The following is a 14,587-nucleotide window of genomic DNA, read 5'->3' as shown; positions in this document are numbered from 1 at the left end:
AGGCGATCTTCCCCAAGCTACCGGACAAGCAGTGGGTGGGGGGGAGGGGGAAGGTTGTTGATTAGCAGGGAGCTAGCGTGGTATTAGCCATGCGTTGGGTGGGGAGGGGTAAATCACTGAGACAGTGGCTTACCATGGCCGCATGCAAGCTGAATCCTGATGCCTGGACCTGTGTCTGAGATCTGTAACCCCAGAGATGCAAGCAGTCACTATTAAGATGAAAAATGCGACCTTGTAGGGAAATCACATGTGCTATGTAAGGTGAATAGTGCTTTTCACTGTGAAAGAGTATAACCATTGTTCTGTAAAATGTATCTTTCTAAATATTTATCTCCCTCATGCAGCTGCAAATTTTTCAAGCGTCCCTCCTCCATTCCAAAGGCTAGCACAGATAAGGCGGAGGAAAAAGAAGACGCGAGATGAGATGTTCTCGGATATTATGGAAGTTACACGCAATGAAAGAGGTCATCTGAATGAGTGGAAGGACGTGGTTTCAAATTACAGGAAAGAGGCCAGTGAACGTGAGGACAGGAGGGACAACCGAGATGAGAGGTGGCGGCAGGAAGACCGGCAGGAAAATCAGCGGTTGCGGCAGGAAGATCAGCGGTGGCGGGATGCAACTCTGGGGCTGCTGCGTGATCAAACTGACATGCTGCGTGATCAAACTGACATGCTCCGGCGTCTTGTGGAGCTTCAGGAACGGCAGCAGGATCACAGAGTGCCGCTGCAGCCCCTGTATAACCACCCTCCCCGCTCACCATGTTCCTTAGCCTCCTCACCCAGACGTGTAAGAACGCGTGGGGGGAGGCTCCGTGCACCCGCCCACTCCACCCCCGTGGACAGCCCAACCAGAAGGATGTCGTTACTCTGAATTTTTTTTTTTAATGGCCTTCTCCATCCCTCCTTTCCTCCTCCCAAAGCACACCCTTACTTCTCTCCCTCTTTTTATAATGAATCAATAAAGAATTCATGCTTTTTAAATGAGAGTGACTTTATTTGCATAAGTAAGCTGTACTCGAAGGGGGAGGGGGAGTTGCTTACAGGGACTGAGTCAATCAAGGGGGTTGGGTGTTCATCAACAAACACAGCAGTCACACTGTACCCTGGCCATTGATGAAGCTCGTTTTCAAAGCTTCTCTGATGCGCACCGCTTCCTGGTGTGCTCTTCTAATCTCCCTGGTGTCTGGCTGCGCGTAATCAGCGGCCAGGTGATTTGCCTCAGCCTCCCACCCCGCCATAAAGGTCTCCCCCTTACTCTCACAGAGATTGTGGAGAATACAGCAAGCAGCAATAACATAGGGGACATTGGTTTGGCTGAGGTCTGAGCGAGTCAGTAATGTGCGCCAGCGCGCCTTTAAACGGCCAAATGCACATTCCACCACCATTCTGCACTTGCTCAGCCTGTAATTGAACAGATCCTGACCACTGTCCAGGCTGCCTGTGTATGGCTTCATGAGCCATGGCATCAAGGGGTAGGCTGGGTCCCCCAGGATAACGACAGGCATTTCAACATCCCCAACTGTTATTTTCTGGTCTGGGAAGTAAGTCCCTTGCTGCAGCCGTTTAAACAGAGTAGTGCTTCTGAATACGCGAGCGTCATGAACCCTCCCTGGCCATCCCGCGTGGATGTTTGTGAAACGTCCCTTGTGATCCACCAGTGCTTGCAGCACCATTGAAAAGTACCCCTTCCGGTTTACGTACTGGGTGCCCTGGTGCTGCGGTGCCAAGATAGGGATATGGGTTCCATCTATCGCCCCCCCACAGTTAGGGAATCCCATTGCAGCAAAGCCATCCACTATGGCCTGCACGTTTCCCAGAGTCACAACCTTTCGTAGCAGCAGCTTAGTGATTGCTTTGGCTACTTGCATCACAGCAGCCCCCACAGTAGATTTTCCAACTCCAAATTGATTCCCGACTGACCGGTAGCTGTCTGGCGTTGCAAGCTTCCACAGGGCTATCGCCACTCGCTTCTCTACTGTGAGGGCTGCTCTCATCTTGGTATTATGGCGTTTCAGGGCAGGGGCAAGCAAGTCACAAAGTTCCATGAAAGTGCCCTTACGCATGCGAAAGTTTCGCAGCCACTGGGAATCGTCCCACACCTGCAACACAATGCGGTCCCACCAGTCAGTGCTTGTTTCCCGGGCCCAAAATCGGCGTTCAATGGATAGAATCTGCCCCATTACCATCAGGATCTTCAAAGCGCCGGGGCCCGCAGTTTGAGATAATTCTGTGTCCACGTCCTCATCACTGTCATCGCCGCGCTGCCGTATCCGCCTCTTACTCGCCTCGGTTCGAAGGTCCTGGTTCAGCATATACTGCACGAGAGTGCGCGAGGTGTTTAAAACATCCACGATTGCGGTATGGAGCTGAGCAGGGTCCATGCTTGCTGTGCTATGGCGTCTGCACGGTTCACCAAGCAAAAAAGGCACGAAACGGTTGTCTGCCGCTGTCAGGGAGGGAGGGAGGGGTGAGGCTGTACCCAGAACCACCCGCGAAAATGATTTTTGCCCCATCAGGCACTGGGATCTCAACCCGGAAATGCCAAGGGGCGGGGGAGGCTGCGGGAACTATGGGATAGCTACGGGATAGCTACCCACAGTGCAACGCTCCAGAAATCGACGCTAGCCTCGGACCATGGACGCACACCACCGATTTAATGTGTTTAGTGTGGCCGCGCGCACTCGATTTTATAAAATCTGTTTTACAAAACCGGTTTATGCAAATTCGGAATAGTCCCGTAGTGTAGACGTACTCTGAGAGACATCCCTACAAGTGTGGTGAAGAATCTGAGCTTCCGGGTGTTTTTCTGAATCAACCCTCTGAACTTCTTAGGAGACATTTAAACACATTTAAGCAGGAAAGAACCACAATGGGAGGCTTTAGTCCTTTTACCCATTTCTGGTCCCCACAGCAGCACGTCTTCACCAGAAATGGTTTTCTTGCTTTGGGCGGGGGTAACTGTGGGGAAGGAGTCACCCGACAGGAGATGTGGAAAGGGGGCCCCAGAGCGTTACCTTGAAACCTGATCCCCGGGGATGTGGCGGAAGGGAAACAAGGTAGCTGAAAAGTGGGCGGCCGGCAGCAGCCTGCTGTTTATAAGGGGCAGGGGGAAGCGGGCACGGAGGTTTAGGCAGAGCAGCGTCTGGGACACACCACAGCGGGGAGGCTGCCTGGGGCAGGGAGCGGAGGCAGGTGCGGGCGCTCCGCAGTCACCGCCGGGCTGGGAGCAGCGCAGGGAGCAGCGGGCAGGTGAGGCTCAGAACCGCTGGGACGGGGCCAGTCTCCTGCTGAGGAATCTCTCCCAGCCCCGAGCCCGGCTTCCCCTACCTGCCCCCACCGCCACCCCCCGCCCCGGGCAGGAGGCCGCCGGGGCTCGGCCCAGGGCTGAGCGATGGGGACGCTCCAGCCCCCCTGGCGCCAGCGGCGTGTCCGAGCGACCCCCTGGCCCAGCCCCTCCCCGCTCCCCGCTCCCCTCCCGTGGGGGCTCAGCGGCGCACGCGGGCAGCGGGGCCCCTTCCCCGGCAGGAGCGGGGCCGCGTCTCTGGGGGCTGCTCGCTCCGTGGCCAATGGCAGCTCGGCGTGACCCGCGCCAGGGGAGCCCTGCCTGCCGCCGGGACTGACAGCAAAGGGCTCCCGGGCACTGCGGGGGGCGGAGGGGACAGTCAGCGGGTCCGAGCCTGGCGGCACCAGGCGGGTGATTTAAAGGGCCCGGAGTGCGCAGCAGGGGCAGGAGCCCCTGACCCTTTAAATAGGCTATGAATAGCTCGGCTTTCCCGCCATGTGGGATAGACCAGTTGGGAAGCAGAGGGAGGAGCAGGTCTGCCTGCAGTCTGCCAGCACAGCACTTCCAGGCCCAGCAACTGGCCTAACTTATAACCCCACCCGGGGCAGCTCCAGGCCCCAGCACGCCAAGCGCGTGCTTGGGGGGCATGCCGCCGGAGACGGACCCTCCGCAGGCACGCCTGCAGGAGGTCCACCGGAGCCGCGGGACCTGCGACCGGCAGAGCGCCCCCAGGGGCGGCTCTAGAAAATCCGCCGCCCCAAGCAGGGCGGCGCGCGGCGCCGCTTGCGTTGCCCTTCCCCGGTCCCGCGGCCAGGGCAGAAGTGGCTGCGGACTGTCCCGCGGCTCTGGTGGAGCATCCGCAGGCATGCCTGCGGGAGCTCCGTCCGAGTCGCGGGACCAGAGCACCCGCCGTAGTCATGCCTGTGGGAGCTCGACCGGAGCCGCGGGAAGAGGGGACCCTCGGCAGTCATGTCTGCGGCAGGTCCGCTCGGGCTCCGGTGGACCTCCCGCAGGCATGACTGCAGGAGGTCCGCCGGAGCCAAATGCCGCCCTTCCGGCAAAATGCCGCCCCACGCGCCTGCTTGGCGCGCTGGGGTCTAGAGCCGGCCCTGCCCGCTGCGTGCCACCGTGCTTGGGGCGGCGAAATGGCTAGAGCCGCCCCTGACTCCAGCTTGCAGAAAAGCCCCAGGTGGGACAATCCTCATGTGACCACCTGCCAGCAACCGGAAGAGGCAGCCTGTCTCTCCTGCCATTCGCTGCTTCCAGCCTGTCTGCCCTGCAGCCAGCCCACGCCAGATCTGGGGTTTTAGAAGCCAGGGGTTCCAAGCTTTAAAGACTGTCAGCACTGTTTCAGAATGGAGTGGGCGGTTAGTCCATTTCCAGTGATCGCTAGGCAGGACCTGCTTGCCTGAATCAGTCTCCTGACCGCTCAGCCAGAAATGGAACCTGAGGGGGTATCCGGTATTAGGACCTGGCTACACTTGCAGATGTAGAGCGCTTTGAGTTAAACCAGCATTCGGAGAGCGCAGTAGGGAAAGCGCTGCAGTCTGTCCACGCTGACAGCTTCAAGCACACTGGCATGGCCACATTTGCAGCACTTGCAGCAGCATTGGGAGCGGTGCATTATGGGCAGCTATCCCAGTATGCAAGTGACTGCAATGTGCTTTTCAAATGGTGGGATGGAGTGTGACAGGGAGTGTGTTGTATGTATGTGGGGGGAGAGAGAGTGGGTCTTTGGAGCATGCTGTCTTGTAAGTTCAGACAGCAGCAGACCCCATCCTCAGCATTCCACAGTAATGGTTGCTTTGTCTCAGAGCAGATAAGCATGCCAACTGTCAAAAACGGAGCTTTGAAAGGGCATATCCGCATTCCTGCTGTGATTCCAAAATAGTGACAAGAATGGCCACTTGGCTAAAGGGGATTATGGGACGTTTCTGGAGTCCGATCAGAGCACAGTAATGCAACACTCCATTCACATTAGTGCCGTAGCGCTCCAGCGAGGGCGCATCAAACGTTATTCCGCTCGCCGAAGTGAAGTACCAGGAGCGCTCTAGTTGCGGAGTCAGAGCGCTCTATGTGCCTTGCCAATGTGGACAAGTAGTGAGCTACGGCACCTCTGGCTGCTTTAATATGCTCTAACTCGCAAGTGTAGCCAAGGCCTTAGAGTTATATGGGCAGTTAGGTTGTAATTTTGCACCATGAAGGCACATAGCATCTGCAGAAGGATTTTTATGTATCTGGATGATCAAGATCTACGCTGCCAATTCCCAGTAGAATAAAGTGTGTTTCTAACATCAACTCCTTACAGGCCTGCAACATGTCTCCATGCACCACCTGAGACATGGGGGACAGACAGAACTGTGGGTGGGGGTGAGAAGAGACTTTTGTTTAGGACCATTGAGAGAGTGTGTGGTCACGTGACCTAGCATGCCTCTTAGCAGAGACTTTAGTAATTACAAAGCATTATTGATCTCTAATCATTTTAATCATTTAATATTTTCACTGATTGTCTATTTCTCTTTGGTCAAGTCCTTACATAAAGTTTATAGTTACTGTTTTTAATGTGTTTGCTTGTGTGAGTTTGAATTATTTGTGAGTTCAAGTGCTGTAGCCACAACCTTAGTGTGGTTATCCCTTGTCTCAATGGAAGCACCGCCAAGTAGCTTGATCCTTTAGCATACCAGGAGCGGGAGGCAGGCACCTACCAGCAGCACAGCGAAATGAGCCCAAGGTGACCAAAACTTTGGAACTGTCCAAAAACTGTGAGGTACCCCTCTCCTGTTTGCACTGCATTCAGGTACTAAGCCAGCACTGAAAGGACGAGTTACATCTTTACTTTGTTAAATAAACTTTTGCTTGTTTTCACTATAAATGTGTCTTAAGTGTTGTGTGTTAAGCAAAGAGGTGATCTGAGCTGGAACTGGTAAGCTGGGGTGTGCTGTTCCTTTCCAAACAGCAAATCTGTAAATACTGTGAGTTTGCAGTGGAGCAGGGAGATGCTCGGAGAGCTCAGGGGTTGGAATGTGCCTATCGCTAACCTGTAAAGAGACAGCAGGGCCTGCCTACACCTAGAGGGGAGTGCTTGTGTTGCCTGTGTCCACTGGAGTTGAGGAGCTGACCCCCATCAGGCACAGACGAGGCTTTCTCGTGCTAAGGGCAGGTGGCCACAGCCCTGGGTATCCCCAGGAAGCAGGCCACATTCTTGTCCTAATTTTAAAAAATGAACATAATTATTTAGAAAAGTAATTTACCCTGATGTAAAAGTAGTATGTAATGATAAATATTTTTTCTTCCCTAGGAAAAGTTGTTGAAAGGAAACAAACAATTAATAAAGAAACATAAACATATCTTAATGTGAACTCTTTGAATGGCTATTGTCTCTGAAAGGTTGTGCTGTTTCTTGTGTATGCAGATTTTACCCAAAGTGATTTACTTCTGCAAGTCTAATAACTATACAACAGAATAACACAATGACGGATGATTTCATAAATTACACAGAAGAGGAACCACCTAATCCTAGTGAGTTTTTCAGTTAGTTGTTTCTTCTTTTGAATGTTAGGCTAGTTGTTGGAAGGATGTACTCCATTCCCACGAAACTAATCCACATTTTGAATCTTGCCTGGTAGCCATGAGGGATTTCTATGGAAAAACAGATCAGCCCTCCCATCGTCCTCCACAAATCATGCTGCTCTGGCTATTAAGTTTTCTTCTGTGGTGTCGTTTCCCAGCGAGTATGGACCCTTCTTGGGGATCTATGTGGAGGAAACAGCATTCAGAAAATATTTGTAGCAAGCACTGAATACACGTATTCTCTTTTAACTTAATCACAGCACTACCTGGGCATAGCTCTGTGTGGACTTTCTACCAACTTAAGTGACCCTGGGGTGCCTAGTGAGTCACTCTAGTTTGAAAATAACTACGGCTCCCATCCTCCGAGCATTTATGCACATGAGTAGTCCCATTGGGTTTCAGTGTGGCCGCTCACATGCCTAAAGTTATTTACATGCATCAGCAATGGGGCCTAAGTGTGCAAATGCTCCACTATGTGAGTCAGAAGCCAGTTAACAATTCAAATGCAGTTCTAGGGTTTGGCTACACTTGCAGGTGTGCAGCGCTGGGAGTTAAAGCTGTCTTCATACAGCTGTGTAAGGAAAGCGCTACAGTGTGGCCACACTGACAGCTACCAGCGCTGCAGTGTGGCCACATTTGCAGCATTTGCAGCGGTGTTGGGAGTGGTGCATTATGGGCAGCTATCCCACAGAGCACCTCTTCCCATTCTGGCGCCGTGGGTTGTGGGAAGGGGGTGGAGGGTGCGGGTCATTCTGCTTCCTGTACCAATGCCCTGTGATGCTTCGCTTCACATCCCAGCAATCCCTGTTTTTCCGTCCACGTTTAGCGCCATCTTGCCTCTTTCAACGGTTTCTGTGCAGTGCGATTTCTGTGGGAAATGGAGCCCAAACTGCTGAGGAGTATGCTGACGAGTCTTGCCAGCACATCACGTTTGGCAGTTGAGCTATTCCTTAAGATCCAAAGTGACAGTGAGGAGTCCGACGATGATAGCAATTCGCCTAATGCGTACGACACGAAATTGCTTGTGGCATTCACGGACATGCTCAGCACCGTGGAACGCTCCTTTTGGGCTCGAGAAACAAGCACTGAGTGGTGGGATCACATCGTCATGGAAGTCTGGGATGACGAGCAGTGGCTGCAGAACTTTCGGATGAGAAAAGCCACTTTCATGGGACTGTGTGCTGAGCTCGCCCCCACCCTGCGGTGTAAGGACACAAGATTGAGAGCTGCCCTGCCAGTGGAGAAGCGGGTGGCTATTGCAATCTGGAAGGGAAGCTGGCAACTCCAGACAGCTACCGATCGGTCGGGAACCAGTTTGGAGTGGGAAAGTCGACCGTTGGAATCGTATTGATGCAAGTTTGCAGGGCCATTAATCGCTTCCTGCTAAGAAGAACTGTGACGCTGGGGAACGTTCAGGACATTGTGGATGGCTTTGCCCTAATGGGTTTCCCTAACTGTGGAGGGGCGATAGATGGGACGCATATTCCTATTCTGGCACCACCCCACCTAGCATCTGAGTACGTTAATCGGAAGGGGTATTTCTCCATGGTTCTCCAGGCGCTTGTGGATCACCGTGGGCGTTTCATTGACATTAACACAGGCTGGCCTGGAAAGGTGCATGATGCATGCATCTTTCGGAACAGTGGCCTGTTCAGGAAGATGCAGGCCGGGACTTTTTTCCCAGACCGGAAGATCACGGTAGGGGACGTCGAAATGCCTGTTGTGATCCTTGGAGACCCCGCTTACCCGTTAATGCCGTGGCTCATGAAACCATACCATGGAGCCTTGACAGCAGCAAGGAACGGTTTAACCACAGTCTGAGCCGGTGCCGAATGACTGTGGAGTGTGCTTTTGGCCGTTTAAAGGGGCGCTGGTGATCTCTGTATGGGAAGCTGGACTTGGGGGAAAGCAGCATCCCCACGGTTATATCCGCGTGCTGTACCCTCCATAATATTTATGAAGGGAAGGGTGAAAGATTCAGTCAGGCATGGACCGCCGAGGTTCAATGCCTGGATGCTGAATTTGCACAGCCAGAGAGCAGGGCTACTAGAGAGGCCCAGCACAGGGCTGCAAGGATTAGGGATGCCTTGAGGGAGGAATTAGAGACTGAAAACCAACAGTAATGTTTGGTGCCTTGCACGGGAGTGAAGTGCAGTGGTTACAATGTTAGTAGGAATCTGTGTTTGCTAAACTGATTTGCAGTGCCTGTTTCTTTTCTGGGCTAAGGTATCTTTGACTTTCTTTACTTTGAAAAGAGTAATAAAGACTCTTTTCAAAGCCAAGAATACATTTATTGAAAAGAAAATAACTTTATTGACAGACACACAAGTTTTTGGGAACCTAAAAGGGCAGAGGGGTGAGGTGGGGAACTGTACAGTCACACGCTTGAATATGTCCTGTCTGGAGTTCTGTGCAATGACTGCTGCACTTCAGGATGGCTATACTGCATGGTGAGGAGGGTTGAGTGCAGAGGGTAAGGGTCGTAGTTCTCAGGACTGCTTGGTGAATGTACGGGTGTTGGAGGCAGCTGGTGGTGGTGGTAAGAACCTGGATGCTGGGGAAGGGGGTTTTGAGCTGACATGGGGACACAAGGGAAAGAGCTTTGGGACAAGGGCGGCGCGAGGGTTGGGCGCGGTAATGCTCTGCCTGCATGGCTACGAGTGCCTGGATAGAGTCTGCTTGGCGCTCCAGGATGCTTATCAGCTGCTTTGTGCTTTTCCTCCTGTCCGCTGCATTTCTCTGGCAGATCCTGCTTTCCCTTTCTCTCCAGTCCTGCACTTTTTGATTCTCTGTGACAGAGTGCTGCATAACTGCTTGCAGCATGTCTTCTTTGCTTTTTCGCGGCTTCTTCCGGAGGTTTCGTAGTCTCTCAGCCGTTGATAACATGGGCAGCTGAGATCTCAAGGTTGCATCTGTATAGGTAAAAATGCAACACTTAACAGAGGCAGCATTGTTTATACCAGACAGTTATTCCCCCGCAGTTAAGGAGGGTAACGGTCTTCACAATAGCATAATTTTCCCATCCCAAAGAGAGCGCACATAACCCATGGGAGCCCCGAAATGGTGAGTAAGTGGGACTGATTGTTTCAGGGCTGTACTGTCCTCGGGGTTTCTGTGCATTGGGGAAAGCAAACAGCTGCAGGGGGCACCTACACTGAACACTATCCCAACATTTTCCACAGGAGTTTATCCTGGAAGATATCTCGCTGCTGTGGGTCACCTGGGAAGCACAGGATGGTCTTCTACTGCAATGCGGATTCTGCCCTGGCCCCTGTGCAGCTTGCCTGTGTCTTGCAATGGTCCCCCCACCCCTCGCGGCACAGTGGCGCCGACGCGTTAGCCTGACTGGGACAAGGACCACAGTGGCTCTCCCAAGAAACCTGCGCAAGCGCATTGCTCACGCTCTGACTGAAACTTTTGAAGAGATTACCGAGGCCGATTACCGTGACGTGATAGACCACATCAATGGCTGTTCCGCATCTAGGCATGCATGCATTCAGCCGTAACCCTCCCTCCTCTCCCAAAAAATTTAAATCCTGAAAATAAAAGCCGCTTACTGGGAACCCGCTCCTCTGTTTGTCCTCCACCAAGTACCGGCTGCTGCGACTGGCTATCTCCTCCTGGCTTGAGAAGAGCTCCTGGCTGCATGCCTCCAGGGACTCCGGGGTGTCTCCTCCCACCCCAGTACCCTCACTCTCGCTTTCCTCCTCCTCTTCCTCCCCCCGCTCTGAAGTGTCCATCGTGGTCCTTGGAGTGGAGGTGGGGTCACCCCCAAGTATCGCATCCAGCTCTTTGTAAAAACGGCAGGTCGTGGGGGCAGCGCCGGAGCGGCGGTTTCCCTTGCGGGCTTTGCAGTAGGCACTCCGCAGCTCCTTCACTTTAACCCTGCACTGCAGCGTGTCCCGGTCATGGCCCCTTTCCAGCATAGCCCTTGATATCTGCCCATAGGTATCGTAATTCCTACGGCTGGAGCGCAGCTGGGACTGCACAGCTTCCTCCCCCAAAACACTGATGAGGTCCAGCAACTCGCCATTGCTCCATGCTGGGGCTCGTTTGCCACGTGGAGCCATGGTCACCTGGAAAGATTCACTGATTGCACTCTACACCTGGCTGAGCAAACAGGAAGGGGATTTTTAAAATTCCCAGGGCATTTAAAGGGCGGGTCTGACACTTGGTCAGCTGAGGCCAAGGCAGTAGAGTTCGAACTGATGAGCAGAGTGCTGAACAGGCATTCTGGGATACCTCCGAATACCTCTGGAGGCCAATAACAGCGCTTTTGGTGGCCACACTGGCGGAGCAGCACTGCATCAGCAGCGCTATAGTCGTTATTCCCCAGGTCGAGGTAGAGTACAACCAGCGCTGTAGCCAGGGAGATACAGTGCTGTATGTGCCTTGCAAGTGTGGATGGTGAGTGAGTTGCAGCGCTGTAAAGCCACCACCAGCGCTGCAACTCTCCAGTGTAGCCAAGCCCCTATACTCAAAACAAACATAATAGTGTCCTGTAAGTCTCTACAAAGTTGCTCTAAAAACTAGTGATGGAAAACACAGTAATTACAGTTCAGGTTGAGAGAGGCTAGACAGCTGGTGTGTTGTGACCATCTTTTATCACCTTACTATTCCATTCTGTCTGTTTCTTTCATTCACTTGTTATTTCTCATCTTATTCCTTGATAATAAACTCTTTTGGGCTGAGATCCTCTTTTTTTGCTTCTGTTTGTACAGCCATAGCACAGTAGGGTTGAGGCTCATAGGTACTACTAAAATACCAACAAATAATAAGATGCCTGTTCCACTCTAAGGCTCCAATCCTGCAAAGACAAAGGCCTGGCCTACACCTAAAAGTTAGGACCACCTAACTACATTTCTCAGAGGTGTAAAAAATTCATGCCCTTGCGAGACATAGGTAAGCTGACCTAAGCCCCAATGTAGGCACCTGAAGAACTCTTCCATCAGCCTAGCAGGTAGATTCACTAATCCCTTCCATCATTGTAGTAAGTGTGTATGCTACAGAGAGCATAGCTGCAGCTGTGCCACTGTCGCATTTCTAGTGTAGACATACACTTAGGCATTCCCTTAATTTTTGCAAGACTGAGGCCCAAGTTAGTCTTTAATGACTTCCCTTAAAATTAGTTTTTTTGGGCTGAAAATGATGTTTGTTCTCAGCTTGGACGTGATGTTTGGGGAGGAAAAAATTGAAAGTTATGAGCTGTTTCAAGAGCGTGAGAAAAATGTAGTTTTCCTGCTTTAAAAAAAATCAACTGTTTTGGTGCTCCAATAATTCAGAAAGGGATTTACTGTGCTTCAGAAGAAGCTGACTTAAAAGACCTTACTATTTGTGAAAGCAAAACCTACTTTCTCCTCCACAGAATCTGCAAGTAATGGCTATGACAATACTGCTTTCCAACATGATGAAAAACCTGAGCAAAATGACGAGTCAAAGAAGAACAAGAAAAAGTAGGGGTTCCTTGATCTTAATACGCTGTTAAATTTCTTGCCCTGCCTTTCAAGAAAGGGTCTGGATTAATTTTGCATTAATCTCTTTAGAAAGAAAAATGAGGAGTCAAAGGAAAAGATGGTTGGCATTTTGAAATTGGTTAGTGCATAATTTACTGGTTTGATTTATATTTCTCATTGTTCCTTTTCTTTCCTTGTTGTACGTTATGGTGACAGACTAATATGCAACCACAATACTGCATTTCAGAAGAGAAGAAAGAGGTCTGTGCAAAACTTAGTATTGCCACACAGCCATTTTTGTGCATTGATCTCAGGCTCCCCTCTTTAAAAATACAGCCTGTTGTGCAAAGTTCCCCCCACAGCTAACTGCCAGTGCTTGACGATGTTTCAGCACTAGCACCATGACGGAGTGAAATTCACCCATGTTAAGGACTGAAGTGAAGCATGTGCGGTAAGTAGGGCCTTGCCCTGGCTCTCTCAACTAGAGATAATTTTACCATTAGTGCATAATGTCTCATGAATTATCCAGAGAAACAAGTGCCGTGTTTTTTCTTAAATGTGATAACTGCTACATGCCCGTTTCTGTTGGTAGGCAGCAGCCAAATGTTTGTTACTTACCTGTGCTTGTTTACATTTTCAATGCACTGAGTAAATATGGGATGTAGTAGAATGCACCCAGGGAGGCAGTGAGTTGCACAGGTGATGTTAGATACATTCTTTTTTCTGCAGATTAGGGGATTCATCCTGCCAACATGTCCTAAGTCCCTCAATAAAAACTGGCCTAAAACTGTGTGTAAGCTTTTTCATAGTGCATCCCAAGTGTTGTGTTTGCCTTCACAGTATCTAATTCATTGCTTCATAAAGTGTTTTGGGTTACCCAATTGCAAATGGTGCTATGTAAAAACACATCCTATTGTGTGTGTCTTAGTAGGATATTGTCACAATTATGTGAATTTGTCAACCTGCAATTAATTCCTTTTTCTTTATATTAATGTAGTTTGGATATGCCGATTGGCTGGATATCATTTTGATGATAATAGGTTTGATTGCAGCTGTTGCAAATGGAACAGGGCTGCCACTTATTATTGTTGTTGCTGGAGAGATGACAAACAGCTTTGTGACGATTGGCCAAGCATTAAATATGTCTTCAGGTAAATAAAATTTGTTCAGCTTCTGAAAATATTTGTTAGGGTCTCTTATTTACTGGATTGGCAGAGGTTCAGGATGGAGAGCTGCTGTGGTGTTAAAAGCTATGAAGAGCAGAGTGAATTCTGAGGAGTCCTTCCTTTTCACCCTGCTGTATAGTACAGTAGCAAACTAGACACTTGATAAATTACAGAGCAGTACATTTGGTAACTGTAAAATGATTTACTACTTTCTATATCTTGTAGTTAATCCATGGAATTCACTGTTCCAGGAAGTCACCAAGTCAAATTCTGTGATTGGATTTTTAAAACAACAAAATAGGACCATTAATTCTATTTTTCCTCTATATGAGCTAAGCTTATGATAAGGGCAATCATAACTTACCCTAAAATATATGTGCTGATACCTGGAAGGGGTCTGCTATTTCTCCCTGGTCTGAACAGTTTTGCAAATTCGGTTAGGTGCATTATTAGTGAAATTTACCTTTTTGCAGACAGCCAGCAAAATGCTGAGCCACCACTTGGACCCTATTTGGGCCCAGTTTTGAGGCTTGGGTGGAACCTAAGTGGTGCATAAAAGTCGGCCTTATGGTGTCTGCATAGATGAATTTTGCCTTGTGTGAGGTAGAAGGGGGAGTTATCAACTTCTGAAAAATCAGATATTGGCCACTGTTGGAATCTGAAGTTGAGATCACATGAAGCTATGATCAGGCCGGTGCCCTTTGACGTAGTGAGCTAAATCCATGACATCACTCTACAGTAACCCTCTGAGCTGACTCAGAAATTTGCCCTGTTTGATCCTCCACTGGAAGGATAATGACCACCATGAAAGTTATAAATCTACAGAGCCGTTGCATGGAGTGTAGTGTCATACAAAACACTAAGATTATGGCCTAAAACCGCCATGATTTGTTTTATGCCTGTTCTAATAAAACTGAATATTTTTGTTTATTACAATTAATCTTTCAGTTGTGATGAATAGTAGCTCTACTTGTCCAGCAATTCCAGGTTTGGATATAGAAGCTGAAATGACCAGGTAAGAAGCTCTGCAATTATTTTCATAAGAATAGCACAGTGTAGTTTGTATATTTTTTTGTCCATTAGACTGTAAGCCAAATTTGGCCCTCAATTACATC

The 14,587-nt window shown here is 50.1% G+C and overlaps 1 protein-coding gene across 1 annotated transcript in view; it reads left to right on the top strand.

Annotated features, from left to right (window-relative positions):
* The first annotated feature begins 3,134 nt into the window (after positions 1 to 3,134).
* The window catches only part of LOC123363278 (ATP-dependent translocase ABCB1-like), a 114,759-nt gene continuing 103,306 nt past the window's right edge, over positions 3,135 to 14,587 (top strand). The window contains 6 exon segments of the mRNA XM_045004146.1: positions 3,135 to 3,249; positions 6,696 to 6,802; positions 12,219 to 12,306; positions 12,397 to 12,445; positions 13,304 to 13,457; positions 14,421 to 14,487. Of these exon segments, the coding sequence (XP_044860081.1) occupies positions 6,754 to 6,802; positions 12,219 to 12,306; positions 12,397 to 12,445; positions 13,304 to 13,457; positions 14,421 to 14,487 (407 nt within the window). The 5' untranslated portion in view covers positions 3,135 to 3,249; positions 6,696 to 6,753.

Source organism: Mauremys mutica, chromosome 2, assembly GCF_020497125.1.
Source record: "Mauremys mutica isolate MM-2020 ecotype Southern chromosome 2, ASM2049712v1, whole genome shotgun sequence".
Classification (NCBI taxonomy): Eukaryota; Metazoa; Chordata; order Testudines; family Geoemydidae; genus Mauremys; species Mauremys mutica.
This window is presented reverse-complemented; position numbering and strand designations above follow the sequence as displayed.